At 38.5% G+C, this 16,923-nt stretch overlaps 1 protein-coding gene and 1 pseudogene across 1 annotated transcript; both read right to left on the bottom strand.

Moving 5' to 3' along the window:
• Nucleotides 1-1,579: 1,579 nt before the first annotated feature.
• On the bottom strand, nt 1,580-5,669 carry LOC145479599 (putative serine incorporator pseudogene; annotated as a pseudogene).
• Nucleotides 5,670-7,250: 1,581 nt separating this feature from the next.
• On the bottom strand, nt 7,251-15,660 carry LOC145479602 (uncharacterized). The gene is made up of 7 exons (XM_081458010.1): nt 15,170-15,660; nt 12,715-12,742; nt 12,030-12,090; nt 10,531-10,657; nt 9,523-9,603; nt 8,574-8,777; nt 7,251-8,220 (listed from the first exon to the last, which is right to left on the bottom strand). The coding sequence occupies exons 1-7, from the start codon at nt 15,446-15,448 to the stop codon at nt 7,978-7,980; spliced, it is 1,023 nt and encodes a 340-aa protein (XP_081314136.1). The 5' UTR covers nt 15,449-15,660; the 3' UTR covers nt 7,251-7,977.
• Nucleotides 15,661-16,923: the final 1,263 nt, after the last annotated feature.

The raw sequence follows: 16,923 nt of genomic DNA, 5'->3' as shown, positions 1-16,923 counted from the left end.
TTTTTACTTTACTTTTCTTATCCCAACACATGTTTTAAGATCTGCTTTACAAATTCAGTGACAAAGATATTTTCTCGGGAGTGACGTGGAAGACACTCGAACGCTTGCTAATGAATCTTCTCTTTTTAATTTCAATCGAATAAGTAAGCTATGATTTACTTATCAATACAGTCAGAAAGGGAAAATTACAGAAAAATGTCAACCGGAAGGTATTTTTTTGATTAAAGAATAAATTCTCAAAACTAACATTGAACGAAATGTATATGGGAATCGGTAAGGAAAACTGATTTGTTTGATCTTAGGACAACTAGGAAATCTCAGGACTGAAAGCAGGAATTAAATGACTTGACTTCTTAGAAAATGTATTCCTGTGCTACCACTGCAGACACAGTTATTGCTAAATCCAAGCTGATTTGAATGAATGCGTTTGAAGTTTTCTTGTGATTGCTGCATAAAACGATGGAGTTTGGTCTCGCCATGGGTATTTGGACGAGATGAGGTCTCGCCAAAATACGATCAATGGCTTAGCCAAACTCACTTGATATCCCGCCAAGCGTAGCAAAAGGTACGATAGTCCAGTTTCGAGTTAGACATGACCGCTGAATAAAAGCACTGAGAACGCATTTGCACAGGGTTAGCCTCGACCTAAAAAAAATATTCACAAATAACGGTGGGAAGGTGCCACAAATTTGAAAATTAAACAATACACAGAGCTGTAAACAGGTCATCTTCTCACTGGAATTTGTGAACATTTTACTTTAGGTCGAGGCTAACCCTGTGCAAATGCGTTCTCAGGGCTTTTAATCAGCGGTCATCATGATGGCGAACTCGAAACTGGGCTATTAAGTATAAAAACACAATTAGTTGGTCACTATATGGTATAAAAACAACAGAAGCTACCAAGCAGTTATTGGATTAAATGTTTTTTTTTTTTAATTTCATTGTCTTCACTGGAAATTCAGCTTTCGTATTCCATATATATGTTTCAATATAAGTTTGATACAAATTCTTATAAAAAGTTTTTTGCTCATGATACAAAATAAAAGTCACCGAGTGAATATTAAGGCAATGAAGGCCAAGAACCGTTACAATAACCTTTGCAGGAACTTCATGCTAGCATCATTGTAGGACGTGATTACATGGCACAAATAAAAAAAAAAGCAATGAAAAGGTAGTCTTTGAATATTTACAGTCTACGTACAGTCTTTTTAATACCGAAGCGTCACGAGAATTTATGAGAGTAACTGAGCACATATTTCCGACAAACGTTCCTCTTTCTCCATAATGCCTGCGAGACAAACTTCAAAACTATATACAGTCAGAGTTGGCGCGAGTGAGTAGGGGGTTGGTCTTCTCTATCCGGAGTTCTGGATACCGAGTCCCAACGGTTCAACTCCTCTGCCAGACCAGGTGAAAACCCAATTGCTAAACCTATAGGTCTGCCATTCTTGTAAACACAATCCCACAAGCTGCAAATTCTAAATACACATTCTTTTCTTTTCACTTTAACCCCTGTGACGCTTCAATTAAACTATTTTCTAAGCTGATTTTATTAATAACAAAGAGCTATAATTCAAAGTTACCCTCTTTTCGAAATGTTTTCCATCCTTGGAATAGTAACTTCTCCTGTTTCCTGTATAGATAAAATTTTATGCTGGATTTTCACAATTTTCGCCTGAAATCTGAGAATTCTCTCTTGAAGTCTGAGAATTTCCTTGGAAACTTCAGGTTGTTTAACGCTGTTCTTGAAAACGCTTTCTTGTGTTATTTTCTCGAATGGATGATCGATTTGTATTCGAACTGGTAGTGACGGATTTGGAAGTTTTATTTGTTCCTCCGGAGTTCTGTCGGAAGAGCATGAATCCGTCCGATTATTTACCGAAGTATCGCGAGAAAGAAAGCAACTATCATCTGTCGAAGCAGGTTTAACTTTGTGTTTATCAGTTCGTTTTTCAACCGCTTTTGCACTCGTACGTTCATAGTGGCTTTTAGTTTCTATTTTTGTATGCCTCACATCACTAGGATTTTGAACTTCTGTCCTCTTTTGATCTAATTCCCTAGCGCTAGACTCCAGTTTGTTTGTTTCGCTCACAACAGAATTCTGGTCTGTTCGAAGATTTTCATTTCCTTGCAAGTTTCTGTTCCTCGCTTTACTGTTTTGCTCGATCTGTTGCTTAGGTTTAGTCCTATCAGGTGTAGCTTCAGATGTTTTCAATTTCTCCTTAGCCTTCTTGAAATCGTCTCTTAAACGCGCTGCGCTCGCCCGTCTCGCACTAGGCAACCTAACAGGTTCCAAATCTAGGCCGATATAGTGACCCCACGTGCTGCGTATTAACGGCGCCACAAGAGTCCATATATACACCAGACAACAAATATAGCTTGATGCCATTTGCACCCACACCGCTGCCCAGTTTTTGACCATTTTCTTGAAGTCGACGTTTTCATCTGGACTATGCCAGTTAGTCATAACCATCATTACATGTAATGACGCTAGAAAAAGAACAAAGTGGAAGAAAGAATAACTATACGCAACGTCTTCGCTTTCTTGTTCTTCGTCGCCGTTGCCTTCTTCGTTGGAATCTTTATTCTGTTTTCGACGTTTCGCGTTTTTCTCGGCGCTTTTTCGCAAGAATTCAGGGCTGTCAGACAAAGACAGACCCAGTTTCCCCAATTGTGACGTACTAGCGCGGACAGTGCACGCAAACGCTAGCAAGGCGAACATTAAAAGCGTTCCGAATATAGCTTGCCCGTTCACACCAGAAACCTTATCGTATTCCAGTATGACCGCGCCCAGCGGATTACACTTAGAGTCTGGCTGAGATGAAAGAGTGTTCCATGTAAGATACATGGTGTATATCGTAATGACCGAAGATTGTAGGAGACCGGCTCCTGTTGTTTCTTCTTGAATACGAGGTAGCACGGAAATTATCGTGGCCAAAGCGCAATGTCCCACGTTGAAACTGATATAAAATGTGTTTGCTTTACACTGCGATATGTCATCTGGGTTAGTAAAAAAGAGGTAAAACATAACAGCAGCCGTCACAGATAGGGAATAGACTAAAGCTGTTGAAAACGCCAGCGAGAAATACCAACATTTCGTGTCAAGTGTGTCCATCTTCTCTGCCCACGACACGCTCCACGAGTGACCAAAGTCAATCACGAGAATTATTTGAATGAGAATAAACATAAAGCCGCCAGTGAGTCCGATATACATCCATATCTTACTGAAGGGGTCCGTATTCGGCAGGTAAAATACGACTCCTATTATCAAAACAAACAGTGACAGTTTGATGTACCAGAAGCCGTTGTGAATTCTGGCGCGAAATTGCTTCTTCGAGTGTACGTTGTACGTGAGAAGAGAAAACAGCAAGAAGAACGCAGACATGGCGACTGAAACTTTGTACACCGCTCCATACCCCACAAGGTTGTCACACACTCGTTTAGAAGCAAGTCTTGTGCAAAGAAACGGAATTTTATCCAGGTACATCCGCATGTTGGGAGAAAGCATTACAAGACAAAGAATCGTACCCAGGATTAAAAACACGGCAAAGTATAGCCTCGATCTGATGCCACCGACTTTCTTTTTGCAAAATAAACTGCACGCTGCTGAGCCTGCGCAACAAGCGACCTCACTCGCTAATTCCGCTAAGCCCAGAGTCTGTAGAGCTGCTCCCATAGAAACCCATAAAGAATTGTGGGATAGGTTGAACGATAAGCAGATGAATACTCAAAACCATTCAGCTCTGTCAGGTCTTCTTGGGTAATGCGATGCCAAAGAAAACTCTATCACTTTAGCCTTGATTTTCTTTCTTCCACCTAGTAACCAATAGTCCAGGCTCTTTGCAGCCAACAAAACGCACTAAATAGTCGACAATGGTAATTTCTTTCGTGTTTCCTGATATTTCACACCTTGTGTGTCCGTTGATCCAGTTTGGCAACAATTTTCTCAAATTTGCTTGGCAATGAAAAAATTCTTTGGGTGTAGAAGAAAGTTTCCTCTCAACCAAGATGTTCCTGCGCAGAACTGAACTCGTCTGCCCGTAAATAACACTGTTATTTTCTTGTGGATTGACAATTTAGTTAGTCAACAGGTGATTGTTGTTTGGACAACCCATTGCTTGTATGTTTGATTGTCCATTTTCCATTAACTCCATACAGTTTTCAAACAAGGATATCGTGATGTGAAAATTGGTGTGTCTTTCTTACTTCCTGCTCAAAGTTCGTTCCGTTGTCCGCAGATCTTCACGACGAAAGTGCTATCTCCAGCTTTGGAAACGCCTTATAATTGAGTAGTCGCCCACTGCCTGAAGTGTTTGGTCAGTCGAGCGTATAATGAACTCAAAGCAACACAATCCACAACCGGCCGAGCTCTCCAAGTAATGTGGGTTTTGTGTAAAAGCAACAGAAATATTTTCTTTCCGTAAACCTCCTTAAACAATTTTCGGATATCTTGCTAGTCCACCCAGAACTTTTCTGTTTCTTCCGAGCTATCTTTTGCATGGAGTATATTGTTATTTTTGGTCATGACAGGAGTGAAACCAAATTACGCCACCAGCCAACAGGTGAACGAATCAATAACCGACCTCGTGAGCCCGCCATACAGAGCCAGTGAGGACAGCGTGTGGCGTTGGCCAGAAACCATTTTAGACAAAACAATTGTGTGCGCTTTTCTGCAGCTAGCGAACCTAGTGGGTTGTTTTATTCCAGTGAAAAATCTCGAGGAAAAAAAACGCTAAATTATAGCCAAGCTAGTCTATTCGCAGACCCTCTATTTTGTCTCGAGTTCGCTGAGATCACAATTAGTACTGAAAAGTGTTAACCGCAAGGGGATTTGAAAAACCCGAAAACAAGGGCATGGCTCTGGAGAAAGGCAAAATTAAAGTTTTGTGCCCGGTTCGCGGCCGCGCACGCTCAAAGAAAGATAAACCGTAGCCAAAAATTAAAATAGACGTCTATGGACAGACTATCGTCACCCAGGCTAACTAGCAAAGATAGAAGGCGTTATTCCATCACGGAAAGATAAAGTGCTTCTCAGCTGATTCACGGTATTTCAGGGTTTGTGGTTTCATTGGGGAAAGGAAAAGCAACATAAAATACATGAGAAAAAACTGCTGATACGTTATACTGAAACTACTAGAAAACAAAAAGATGCAAAAAAAAAAGAAAAGAAAAAGAAGGATTCCAAGCCATTAATTGAAACTTTTTTTCAAGCAGGTCGAGTTATAAAATGTAGCCAAAATTTTACCTGGGCGGAAGAGAATTTCAGTAAGGGGATACCCCAATCTCACCCAAGGATACGATTAAGCCCTCGGGTTTTGTTCTAGAAAAGTTAAGGGAACAGCGCCCGAATGTTTTCACAAAGCGATCTGCAGTTGACAAGGATACAAAACGTTACACTGGGTACACATCACACAGTTTTGACTAATCGCGTATTTTAACTGATGACACAGCAAAAGAGAAAACGAAAAAAAAAAATCATTAATAATCATTAGCGCTGGAAAATATTGATATATCCCAGTCATTTCTAAATTCATTGGATTTGTTGTTTTGGATCGCTATTTCTAACTGCTGCGCTGGTTAAGATAATGCCTTACAGCAAGAACTGAATGAGTTTGCCGTTTTCAACACCGATGTTACTTGGAATCATGACGTATTCTCATTGTGCCAGAGAACAAGGACATTCTCCTTATGTCTAACAAGGGATCGAAAAAAACGGTTTGTTTCCCGGAATTAATATGCGCTCCATAAAGCAAGGATCACACACCTTTATATATGGCTTGTCACGCAATATTATACATATTTTTTCAAAAGTTCAAAAGAAGAAGGTTTAATACTCTTCTGTCAAATTTCATCGTCATATATTCCACTAACAAGTAGCTACAACTGTGTTGTGTAATACTGCGAAGGAACCTAGGATTACTCGTTTCCTCAAAAAATCTCCTGACGTACAAGTCCTGTGACAGGTCATTACCGAGGTTCTAATCAAATGTACAATTATCAACTGAAAGAAGCTATGAAAATCTGTCTTTCTACTATCTACTTATTTGTTTAATTAATTATATCGTTAATTTAGTCAGCTGACAGAAAGCTATACCACCATAAAGAGGCACAGTTGCCCCTCTCCTCCCCCCCCCCCCCCCACCGCCCCAGCTCCCAAGGAAATTCTTTCATGAAACTTGTCTTGTCTTCGGAATGGCCAATTCCCCCTATGAGACAGGCCTGCAGTGAATCATGGTAGCTGTATCCATGAAAACAAACATCCAGTCTAAAATGATGAATACAACTATCATGATTCCCTGCAGGCGCGTCTCATAGAGGGAGTTGGGCATTTGATTAAAATCAGGATAACTTTTCACATTATATTTGGAAGCTTTTGTCCAAGCTTTGTTGCGAGACCGGTAAACTAAACTTTACCCGTTATAATAGCTACGTAATTACATGTCTCCATGTACAAATTGACAGAAAGTAAATAAAAAGCAGAGAATAAATGAAAAATGTAAGCGGATACCTCCAAAACTAATCGTAACTAGTACAAGCAATTGTAATTACTTTCCACGATTACCACAATAGTTATTATTTCAGTGATCTGCTGGCTTTCCTATCAGATACACAAACTGCATCTGCTGCCAGTTTCCTGTCTAGTTGTGAAAAACGACCTAATACTACATAAAAGACTTGATTTACCTTTACAAATAAAACTCAGTGCTATAAAGGCATGAACTGGCCAATCTCAGCTACAGCTTGCCATTCGGTTGGTTGGGTTTTTCCGTATGCACTAAAGGGAGTGATATGTGAAAAGCCTATTTCGTAATAATTAGGTATTCTATTTTAATATTTCCCACTGACTACATTCTATGATACTGTGTCCCCCTCTCCTCCCTGGGGCATCGCATGTTCCATACACAAACCTAGAAACGTTAAAATTGACGCATATTTTTGATTACTAGCTATTACTGAATTCCTCTTTGCTCATCTATTAGCTATTTTATGTTTTATAGTTTTAGGATGATCCATTGTGCTTTCCATTTTAACCAGAAACAACCAAACTAATTAAGCTATTAATCATAACAATTACAATTTCCTCAAATGTGATTGGTGCATAAACTGCTGTATTTTGCTCTGATTAATTTGCAATGTTGTAAATGGACCGTGTAATCGGACAGTTGCATAAGCCAATCATTTTAAATCACTAAATTCACCAATCACAACATTGTTTACAACCAATATAGTAACCATTTCGAGAGAATGACTTTGTAAAATTGTGGAGGTTTAGTCTCCGGTGAATGTTTTGGAAGAAACTTAACAGCCTTTATGCAAGCTACTCTCCATACTTTTAAATATGATATTTAAAAATGACTATTAAAAGCGCATTTTCAAATGAAAATTTTTGTGGGAAATTGTAATGGTTATGATTGGTAACAGGACATCGTGTCGTCCAATTCGGTTTGTAATCATACTCATGATTTACAAATCGGACTGCCGCTTCGCGGTCGTCCGATTTTGTTAGTCACGGGTATGATTACAGACCGAATTGGACTCCACTCAGTCCTATTACCCTTATTTATTTAGATAACATTAAGCAGGAACCCTTCACTGAGAGCGTGCAACTCCCATACTAAACCTCTGTCTACATGACCGCGCATCGGTAAGAAAAAAATGGTGGCCCGCTCAGGTGGACATGTCGGCTTAATCTTCCGGTGAAATGATGACTTCAGTTAAAAATTTAGTCTTTGCCTATGATTGGTCGCTTAGGTTCCTGCGGGGGTCTGAGTTCCCGGTAAATTCAAACTAAAGAAAGATCGTTCTGTGAAAACCCCGTGACAGAAATATGGGGTAGTTGAGCTCCTGCATTAATTTTGCTTGCGCTTTTTAAGGACTGTATAGGCGATTTACTTCACGGTGTTTTTAGCTCGGTCTATTTCTTCCAAAGTACAAGACACCCCATAACTTTCAAAATACCGTATTTTATGATGTGAACTATTTAAGTAAGATATAACAGAATGCTTTAATTGTTTTATTGCCGTTATCGGCGCTAGCTGTAGCCTCGTTTCCACACGTGTTGTTAGTGTCCATTCCTCCGCTGCTCCCTTCGGTTCCAAACCCAATCCGTGACATGGGTTCGCCTTTGCAGTCCTTGTATCCTATAAGTCCTATTCGAGCTTTAGCGCCATTTGCTCTCCTGGAGGCATGAACGTTAAACCCTTCCTTGGTACATGAATTCTGAAGACAATAAAGTTATTTTGTGAACAATGGATTTTCTATGGATTAAACTGTCGACTGTGTCTCTGGTTTGCATAACTTTCGAGAATTCTCCCAGCCCTCCTCGTGTTTAGATGGGGCTATGTAAACACAGAAAAAGTGCTCTATTGCCTAAATGATGCACTTTCCGGGAAATTCGGAGACATTCAGCTGAGGTGAATCTCGGCTGCGCCTCGAACAACTTGAAGCTTCTCGTGCTCCAAACATCCCACGTACATCCATAACTCGATGAAGTATGGTAAGGCATGAATCAATAGTTAATTTTAAGCAACCAACAAATTACTGAAGGAAGGTCATCCAGCGCTGCTACTTACATGTATAGATGATCCCTCAATTAACGACTTCCACTTCGAGCGGCCGACAGTGAGTGTCACCTGACTTGCTCCAGAAAAAATAGCCATTAAGTTGGTGTTTATTTTGGTTAGCAATAGCCATTTAGTATGACCCCTAACTTTCATTCCAACACATAAGCCTTTTTTGAAGGTAAACCCACCAAATAAAGGACCCATTTTTGTTTCCTGTAGAGAAGGATGAGCATACATCAATATCAAATCATAGAAGTGCGTTTAAAGACGAGAGAACTGTACTGGCGCGTGGACTTTGTTAGGGATTTTTCCTCTTTGATTCTCAGTGGTTTTGAAGTCGATGATGTCGGTGGACCCTACTGAACGATTTCATGGGAAAGCTAAAATGCGTGTTTTGGTACCATTTTGTGCTCAAATCAAATTCGGTGTTCTCTCATGAGGTTAATATGACGTGCCGAGAGGTTCTAGATTGAGATCATGCGCCATCAATTATGTCAACTCAAAATTGGAAGCCTGCGACAAAAACTGAATCCTGTAGCATTATAATCATTCAGATGCAAATTATAAAATTTTCAATTCCTTCCCATCACTCCGTCCATTAATTGTCATTTACATTTATACAAACCGTGAGTATGAATAGCGCCTCATGTCTAAATAAAAGAAATAAATTACAATACTTAGAGAGGCAGCCACATCAGCCTTAGCTGGTTTTCAAGCGGGTTCTCTATTCTGGTGGAATTGGAATTTGGAGATATTGGTTTTTGCGGAGGGAGGAAAACCGGAGAACCTGGAGAAAAACCCTCGGAGCATGGCGTGAACAAACAACAAACTCAACCCACATATGGCGCCGGGCCATAATCGGACCCGGGCTAAATTGGAGGGGGAGGGGGGTTTGGGGCGCGGCGAGCGCTCTTGCCACTGCACCATCCTTTCTCCCCAAATACAGATTTTTCACTACCGTGTCACTGAAATCTCTTCCTCCATCTTCATTGTAGGAATCTGTGTTTCCCCAGAGAGGCTTGGAGTATGCAAACGTTGTCTACAAAAAAAGGTACCGCAATTACACTAGCTAACACGAGAGAGTAACAGGCTCACACAAAAAATATACTACTTCTTTAGACATTTCGCTAATCACAAATGAGTATCTTCTTCCTTCATCGTCACAAATATTGGAAAGCACCCGAGATTTTCTAGAGCTTCTCTATCCTGGTTCCCAACATTTACGAGACCCAAAAGGTTACTATAGCAACAGAGTAACCGGTCAAAAACATCCTTAATTTTAGCTTTAATGACTTGTAATTCAAAAACGAGTAAGATGAACCCAATGGCTTTATCGATTTGTGATCAACATGTCGATGTGCAACTCTTTGCTAGAATTAAAAAAATAATTGGAAGGGGTTTCAGAGCCTCTTTATTTTTTTCAAAACGTTTGGATTACTCTGAATCCGCTATCACAATTTTTTAACTTTGTAAAAAGTTGAATTTTTGCACAGTTATTATATTTTGTAATTAAAACTTAGGGTTACCGAACTCGTTCTTGGGCAATAAGCACTTTAAGCTAAAATTAAGAGGCTCTCGTCAGGTCAACGTTTCCATGGTATTTTGTAATGCAACGAAGATGTTCAGAACTTGTTTGCCATTGATAGGGCATTAGCCTGATAACATTATTTTAGCGTCAACTTTAAAACAGTAGTAGTATGAAATCTATCGACATAGAAGTGCTGAAACATTTGAATTTACAAAACGTTTGTAATCACCAGCGACAAAGGCCCCATTGTAGTTTAGACATTTTCGTTCCAAAGTAAGTGTCTCGATCTTTTGGTCGACGGTAGCCTGAAATGGTAGCCCTTAGTCATGTCCCCGAGCGAGAGACCGGTAGTTTAAGGTTGCCATTTCAGACTACTATCGTCAGTGGTATAGCTTTTAGAGGAATCAGTACGCTGTGGACACGAAAACATGTACGTACCTTACTGCCGTTTATTTTCATAACTAGTACCCAGCCTCCTTCGCCGCATGTTGTATTTTCCATTTTACAATACACCAAGTGTGCTTTGTCACCGATCTTAATGTAATAAGCACCACTCGGAGCACTTCTACATGTAACAAGAAAAAAAAACACAGAGAGAGCGTACAGCTAACTAAACACTGGTGCACGATTCAATCGATGCTTTCATTATGACCTCCATATGTTCATATACCACTTTCTTTCAACATCACGTGTTTTTCAAAAAAAGGTCCCTGTTCGCCAAGTCACCAAGTCACTTTACCCAAAGCAAGGAGGGCCTTTGTGTTTTCATTTTGATTTTGATTCTCTTAGTTTTTATCCTCGAGACGAGAAAGCCATTTTGACAAATTTGCTTTCTTTTGTTATGTTTCTAATTGTTTGTTAACATTGCCTATGTATTTTGGCCAAACTTCTCAAATGCATTAATAATTCATCAAGTTAAAACAAAGAAAATCACAACCGCGAAAGAGTTTTGGATACCCGGTCTAAATTGGCGTAGATTTTGACGATTTTACTTCTCCGTTTACTCCTTTTTTTTTTTTTTTGATTGATAAGATATATCAAACACTCGAGACGGTGTTTTATCTTCAATCTCTTCTCCCGATGAAACACTGTCTCTCGTGCTTGATATATTACATCTAGATATTCTGTACTTTTTGTGCCACTGTTCACACCAAAGTAAGAAATGTTGTTCAGTTTTCGCAATTAAGGCCACAAAATTGGAAATCAGTGACACGAACAAAAAATAAGAGCCAGAAGAATATACACCGGCTTTCAAAGGTTGTTATGACTAAGAAAATTACCTCTCGCAATTTTCTTAGTCATTTCCATGACTAATCGTATGAAAGCTAGAGGACTCAAGGATTAACACTACTCGTGATGTTTGGAAATTCGTTCAAATTGCACTCACCTAAAGGCTCGTGCAATTTTGAGAGAATTTCTCAAATATCACTTGTAGTGTAAATCCTTAAATCCACTTGCATTCATACGATTACCTATACTAATTTGTGAGTGTTTTTTTTTTTTTTTACCTGGGAAACGTTTCATTCAAAATGAAAACGTCACTAACACTCGTTTGTTTATATTTAATATAGTTTTAAACTATTTCAACGTATCCTAAAAGAAATACAAACGCTTAACACGACGTCTCGGCGGCGCCATCTTGTCGCTATCTGGCCATTTTAAGAATCTTTGAAATTTTGTACGAACGATGCACGCAAAAAGGATAATATCCATCTCGCGTATTAACAGATCATACTCGCATTCTCGGTATTGAACTGGAACTAGCTTGAAACCGAGGCTAATGCGGGAAGTCTTGTCAAATCCAAATAGCATTTATCGGCCCTTCTTAATGATATCTCCCGCATGAACTTCCATTGCAAGCTAGTTCCAGTCCAAAACCGAGAATACGAATATTGTCTGTTTAGCAGTTAATAGTTATCCTATGTCATGCAGTTCACCTCCTTTTATTGAAGATTTCTTCGCAAGTCTCGGCTGCTGTGCTAGGATGATCTCCTAATTCTTTAGGTGAAAGGAACAAAAGAAAGAAAATCACTTTCTAGGAATATATTGAAATAGTTTCGTCTTTTAGATCATTGGCGCACGGCACTTTGGACTGCGTGGGGGAGTGGGGGAAGGGGGGGAGGGGGAGGTGACTTTCTTGCCACAAAAATTTACCGTGAATGCACGAATGCGTGAGTGTTGAAATCGGGACACAGACGCACTTGAACTGCAGTAAAAAAAACGAAGTTCACGTACTGTTCCCGAATCATAAGCGTGTTGCCTGGAAAAGTTCAAAAGTTTTCGAAACTGGGGGACTGCAGCGCCCCCTCCTTCCCTCTCCAGCTTCCCTAGTCCGTACACCTAAGCCTTAGACTAAATTTCTTTCCATGTTTGGAACTGCAAAATAGCCGATTTCAAAAAGTGGCGAAACTAATGAAGGTTGATCTAAACGGGACCAAAAAAAAAAAAAAAAAAAAAAAAATCAAATGATGAAATAATAGAATAAATAAGTTTACCGGTTTTCGTAGCAATCTGTTGGCATTTCTGATAAATATTTTAGCCTCTGCCTTTTGTTTGCAATTCTGTTCTTTAACTGCATTCGCAATTCTTATCAACACTTATATATTAAGTAGATACATTTACCTGGTACAGGTTTCTCTTCCGGAACGGGCTAAAAAGGTGACAAAAGTGAGAAGATGAGGATTAATTCACAGACTTTCACCATGCGGACTAATAAGTAAGTTGATACTGCAAGGTTATATGAACGCTGAACATAAAAATTTCAAGTTATCACTTCTGCAAGAAAAACATCCTGCTCAGGTTTCTTAACATCCACTGCCTAGAGACTGGGTACGAGATAATGTCAGGCTTAATAATCATTGTTAAACCGCGCCCCTACAATCTAGGTTATGATGTAATTCACGGCTTGTAATAAGCTGAGGTAGCGTCTAGTCAAACACTGAGTTTATGATGTTACCAGTTGTTTTCAATGGCATGGTTAATTTTGTGAGGATACACAAAGCTTTTTCCATTTTTAAAGTCAAGCATGCGACCACCTTTTACATTTATGGGCAGTTTGATATTAAGCATAAAATAAGCAGTCTTTGCTTCAGTGTGATGCACTCTCAAAGCTCGTCGTAAGGACATCTGGTAAAGAAATCAATAAACGAGGGCAAACCCAGAGATTTCCGGTAAGCGATTCAAAACAAGAACACCGGATTTTCCATATATGTCGTAAAATTATTATTTATTTAATCATTTATTTAAAATTATAATTCTATTTTCTTGTAATTCCTGCCTTCACTGCAGTATCATTAAGCTGAGGTGAATTGCGGGTGCGAACTAGCAAATTTGAGGAATAATAAAGCAGGAAAAACAACTGGAACAACATTTTGAACTAAATTTTCTCGTGTTTTTTGTCATAGCATATTACCATAATTTTGAAAAAATAAACACGATGCAATCCGACCACATGCTGACCCAGGGTTTCTAATTGCTTATGTTCCTAAATTTTACATGATCATATAATTTCAAATCTGTAAGCTTTAGGGACCTACATCCTAGTTTCGGAAAAAGAGCTGTGTTATAGGAATCTTTCTCTCTTTCTCTCTTTACGTTCCTACCTTTATGAATTTTTTTTATCTCGGGTGCTTTTAAGTTTCTCTCCACGACAACCAATAGAATTGCTTTATTGCTGTTAAATAAATAATTCAAAATTCTTCATAAAATCTTCCTTAAAATCCAAATATTTGCTTAATTTTTCCTTAGACGTTGGTACTGTAAACATAATCATAGTATTCAGGGTACCAATTGCTAGGTTCTACTCGAAAAATTTGACACATTAGAAACGTGTTTTATTAAATTGACTTTAGACGCTATTTTCCGTGGATTGCATAATTTGAAGCGGATAGAAAAAGAAAATCGGGTTTAATAAATCATCGGATATTTAAGCCAGTTTACACAAATTTGATAAGTGCAGGTTGCGGCTTCGGCGATTGAAAATTCTGCCTTCATCGGAAATAACATTATCATATTACAAATGATTTCGTATTGCCCATATCACAATTCATTTTACCAATTTATCAATTAAAGAATACAACGAAATTAGATTCTTAAGTTTTTTTCTTTCTCGGTTGAAGGAAATGAAAAAAATTAAACCTTCTGCATTTATTTACTCGTCTTCTGATTATCGCATATTTTTTCAATATTATTCAATTTTATCGCAATAAATGAACATTATTTGTGAGTGGCAAAGTACCTCGCGTAATCTTTACCGAATGTAGTTAGTTCAATATGTTTAAAAAGGCATAAAAGCGACTTAAGGAAATTCCGGCATGTTTTAGGCAGCGAAAAATGAGTGAGACATTCATCTTTTTACGGGCTAAGAACTGCATGAAACAGATGCGAAATGTGGTGCTCCGAAAAAAAATTGAAACAGTTGGTCTTAATTTTCCGGTTCGATATATTCTTAAGAGCTTGACTATAGAGGAGTGCTATAATACTTGTTTTGAATTTTCCCTCTTTACCTGCTGTACAGAGAATATTGCAAGAAATTTTTCCTCCATAACATTTTTATTTTTTCATATCCTTGTTCGATTTTGAACTGTTCTTGGTCTCCATCTCTCGTGACTAGGAAGTTATGGCAAGCCATGTAGGTTTGGCTAAAAACGCTGAATGGATAATGTTGTGTCTAATGAGAATATATATATACCCAGATCGTTAAATTATTTATGCTTAGTGCATAATGTGACAGTTTAGTCAAATTATCATAAACTTTGAAATAAAAGAAAAATCCAGGGCGAGTGTTACAGTCTTGCTGTCGCAGCTTCAAACAAATACGTTTAAAAATCTTGCAAGTCAAAAGTCAAACTTATGTTCTTTGAATGGGGTCGCGTATTTTGACTTTGCGTTGAATACGGCTGCGATATACGAAGCTCACATAAATTACCGCCTTATTTGCACCATATGTTCACCATATTTCAGTTTATTGCATAGCGCAGTGGCACATTAATAAAAGTTTATATTGAGGTGAAGCTTTCGCCCAACTGACCTGACGAAAGCACTAAAAGTTCTTAACAATGCATCAAAGTTCTCTTACTCTTATCTGATGGAAGGTCCAACCTCTTGAGTATATCTTCGACCTGCTGTCGCATTGTTCCTTAAGGCCATCGGAGTTTATCTCGCATGTGTTGTTGTCTTTATGGTAGTTGTACGAGATGCATTCAGGATGGTTGTGGCACGCTTGGAGACATGTAATCCACTCCACATTGAAAATCGTTTCTGTTACGTTTCCTGGGAAGTAGGTATCTTCGTGCGTTCTGGAGACGCTGGGAGCAATGTTATACAAAAACAAGAAAAAAACTGCCTCTAAGATCATATTAACCACTCTTAGTGCGATTATACTCAAACGAAAGACATCTCTGCATTAAATGTTTTTCATGATGTCAAGGTATCTCGAAAGAATTGCTCGCTATTACAAGAAATTTAGAAGCAACTCAGAAGCATAGCAATTCTTAGTTTCCCGTCTTTTCATAATGACCAATCAACATTATGTCCCTATTGTTCATAATGCGCACTGCTGTCTTCCACGAATGTAAACTGAAAGCCTTGAAAAGGAACGCAGAAGTTAACTGTCAAATCAGAAATGGCAATTGTCAATTTCCGACAACCTTTGCTCTGACGTAACAAAAGGGCTCTTTACGCACTTTACACAAATCAATAAAATTGATTGTTCCATTTTGTTTTGGCAGCCGCGTCATATTGTGAATGATACTCAATTTATATAACAAACGTGAGAGGAAAACATAGCTTAAGACTACGAACAGTGCAAATAATGTCACTACAAAATACGTTTTCGCCCAATTTAGGTGAAGAAACGGTGGCCATTTGTTTAATAAAGACATACACGGGGCAGGAAAAAATTGATTAAAGTCTAATTAGGGTAGTTTACTCTTTGGGAAAGAAATCATGTCGGCGTTAATAAAAATTGGTGTTTTAGATGAAAAATATTTCGCTTGACGGGTGAATTAGGTTTAACTATTTCGCTCGCCGGATCAGTAAAAATGATATCTTAATAACGCCTGCACCGGAGGTCTTTAACAAGCACCCAGAAACACTCTGCTCTAAAAGGTATAGTAACGCATCATCTTTAGAGCATTAAAACTCTTTAGTAGCCTGGTGGCGGCTTTCATTATAAACGACTATCAAGCGACGTGATCGGGACAGCATCAAAAGAGTCTGTGACACTTCGAATTTGCTACTTGCAGAGTTCCATTATTATTATATATGCATTATATGGCGTTTAACTTCCTCGGCGGATTATTTTCTGTAAATCTTTTTTCATCGTAGGAAAAATAAAAAAGAACTTCACTAACTACAGGTAAATTGTTAATGAGTTCATAAATGGAATTAAAGTAAAATGAAAAATGAAAAATGATCTTCACAGATATCTTGGTTTGCAATTTTAAGCCATTTCTCAAAAAAAATTAAAAGATACTTAAAAAATTTGGAGCAACTCAAGGTTCCGTCTATTTCAATTTTCTCATTTAAAATTAGAAAGGAATTTTTTTAGTATCTTATATTCCCGTCCTTAAAACCTATGTCAGTCGTTATTGCGAACTATAATCCATCAAATATTTTCCATCGCGCGCGATTGGTCTAAACGCGTCACGTGACTGAATATGCCCCTGCTAAAAATGGGGACTATCCGATTGGCATTCCCCAATTTTCAAAACTGCGCGTGTTTCGAAAAATATTTGAAGGATATTAAACACGCTCGAGGGAAACTGTGAGATTTGAGGAACAGATAATGTTCAAGGAAAAATATCCGAGCATATTTTCGCGCCAAGTAGA

Source organism: Orbicella franksi, chromosome 2, assembly GCF_964199315.1.
Source record: "Orbicella franksi chromosome 2, jaOrbFran1.1, whole genome shotgun sequence".
Classification (NCBI taxonomy): domain Eukaryota; kingdom Metazoa; phylum Cnidaria; class Anthozoa; order Scleractinia; family Merulinidae; genus Orbicella; species Orbicella franksi.
The sequence above is the reverse complement of the archived record's forward strand: the minus strand, read 5'-3'. Positions and strand labels throughout refer to the sequence as shown.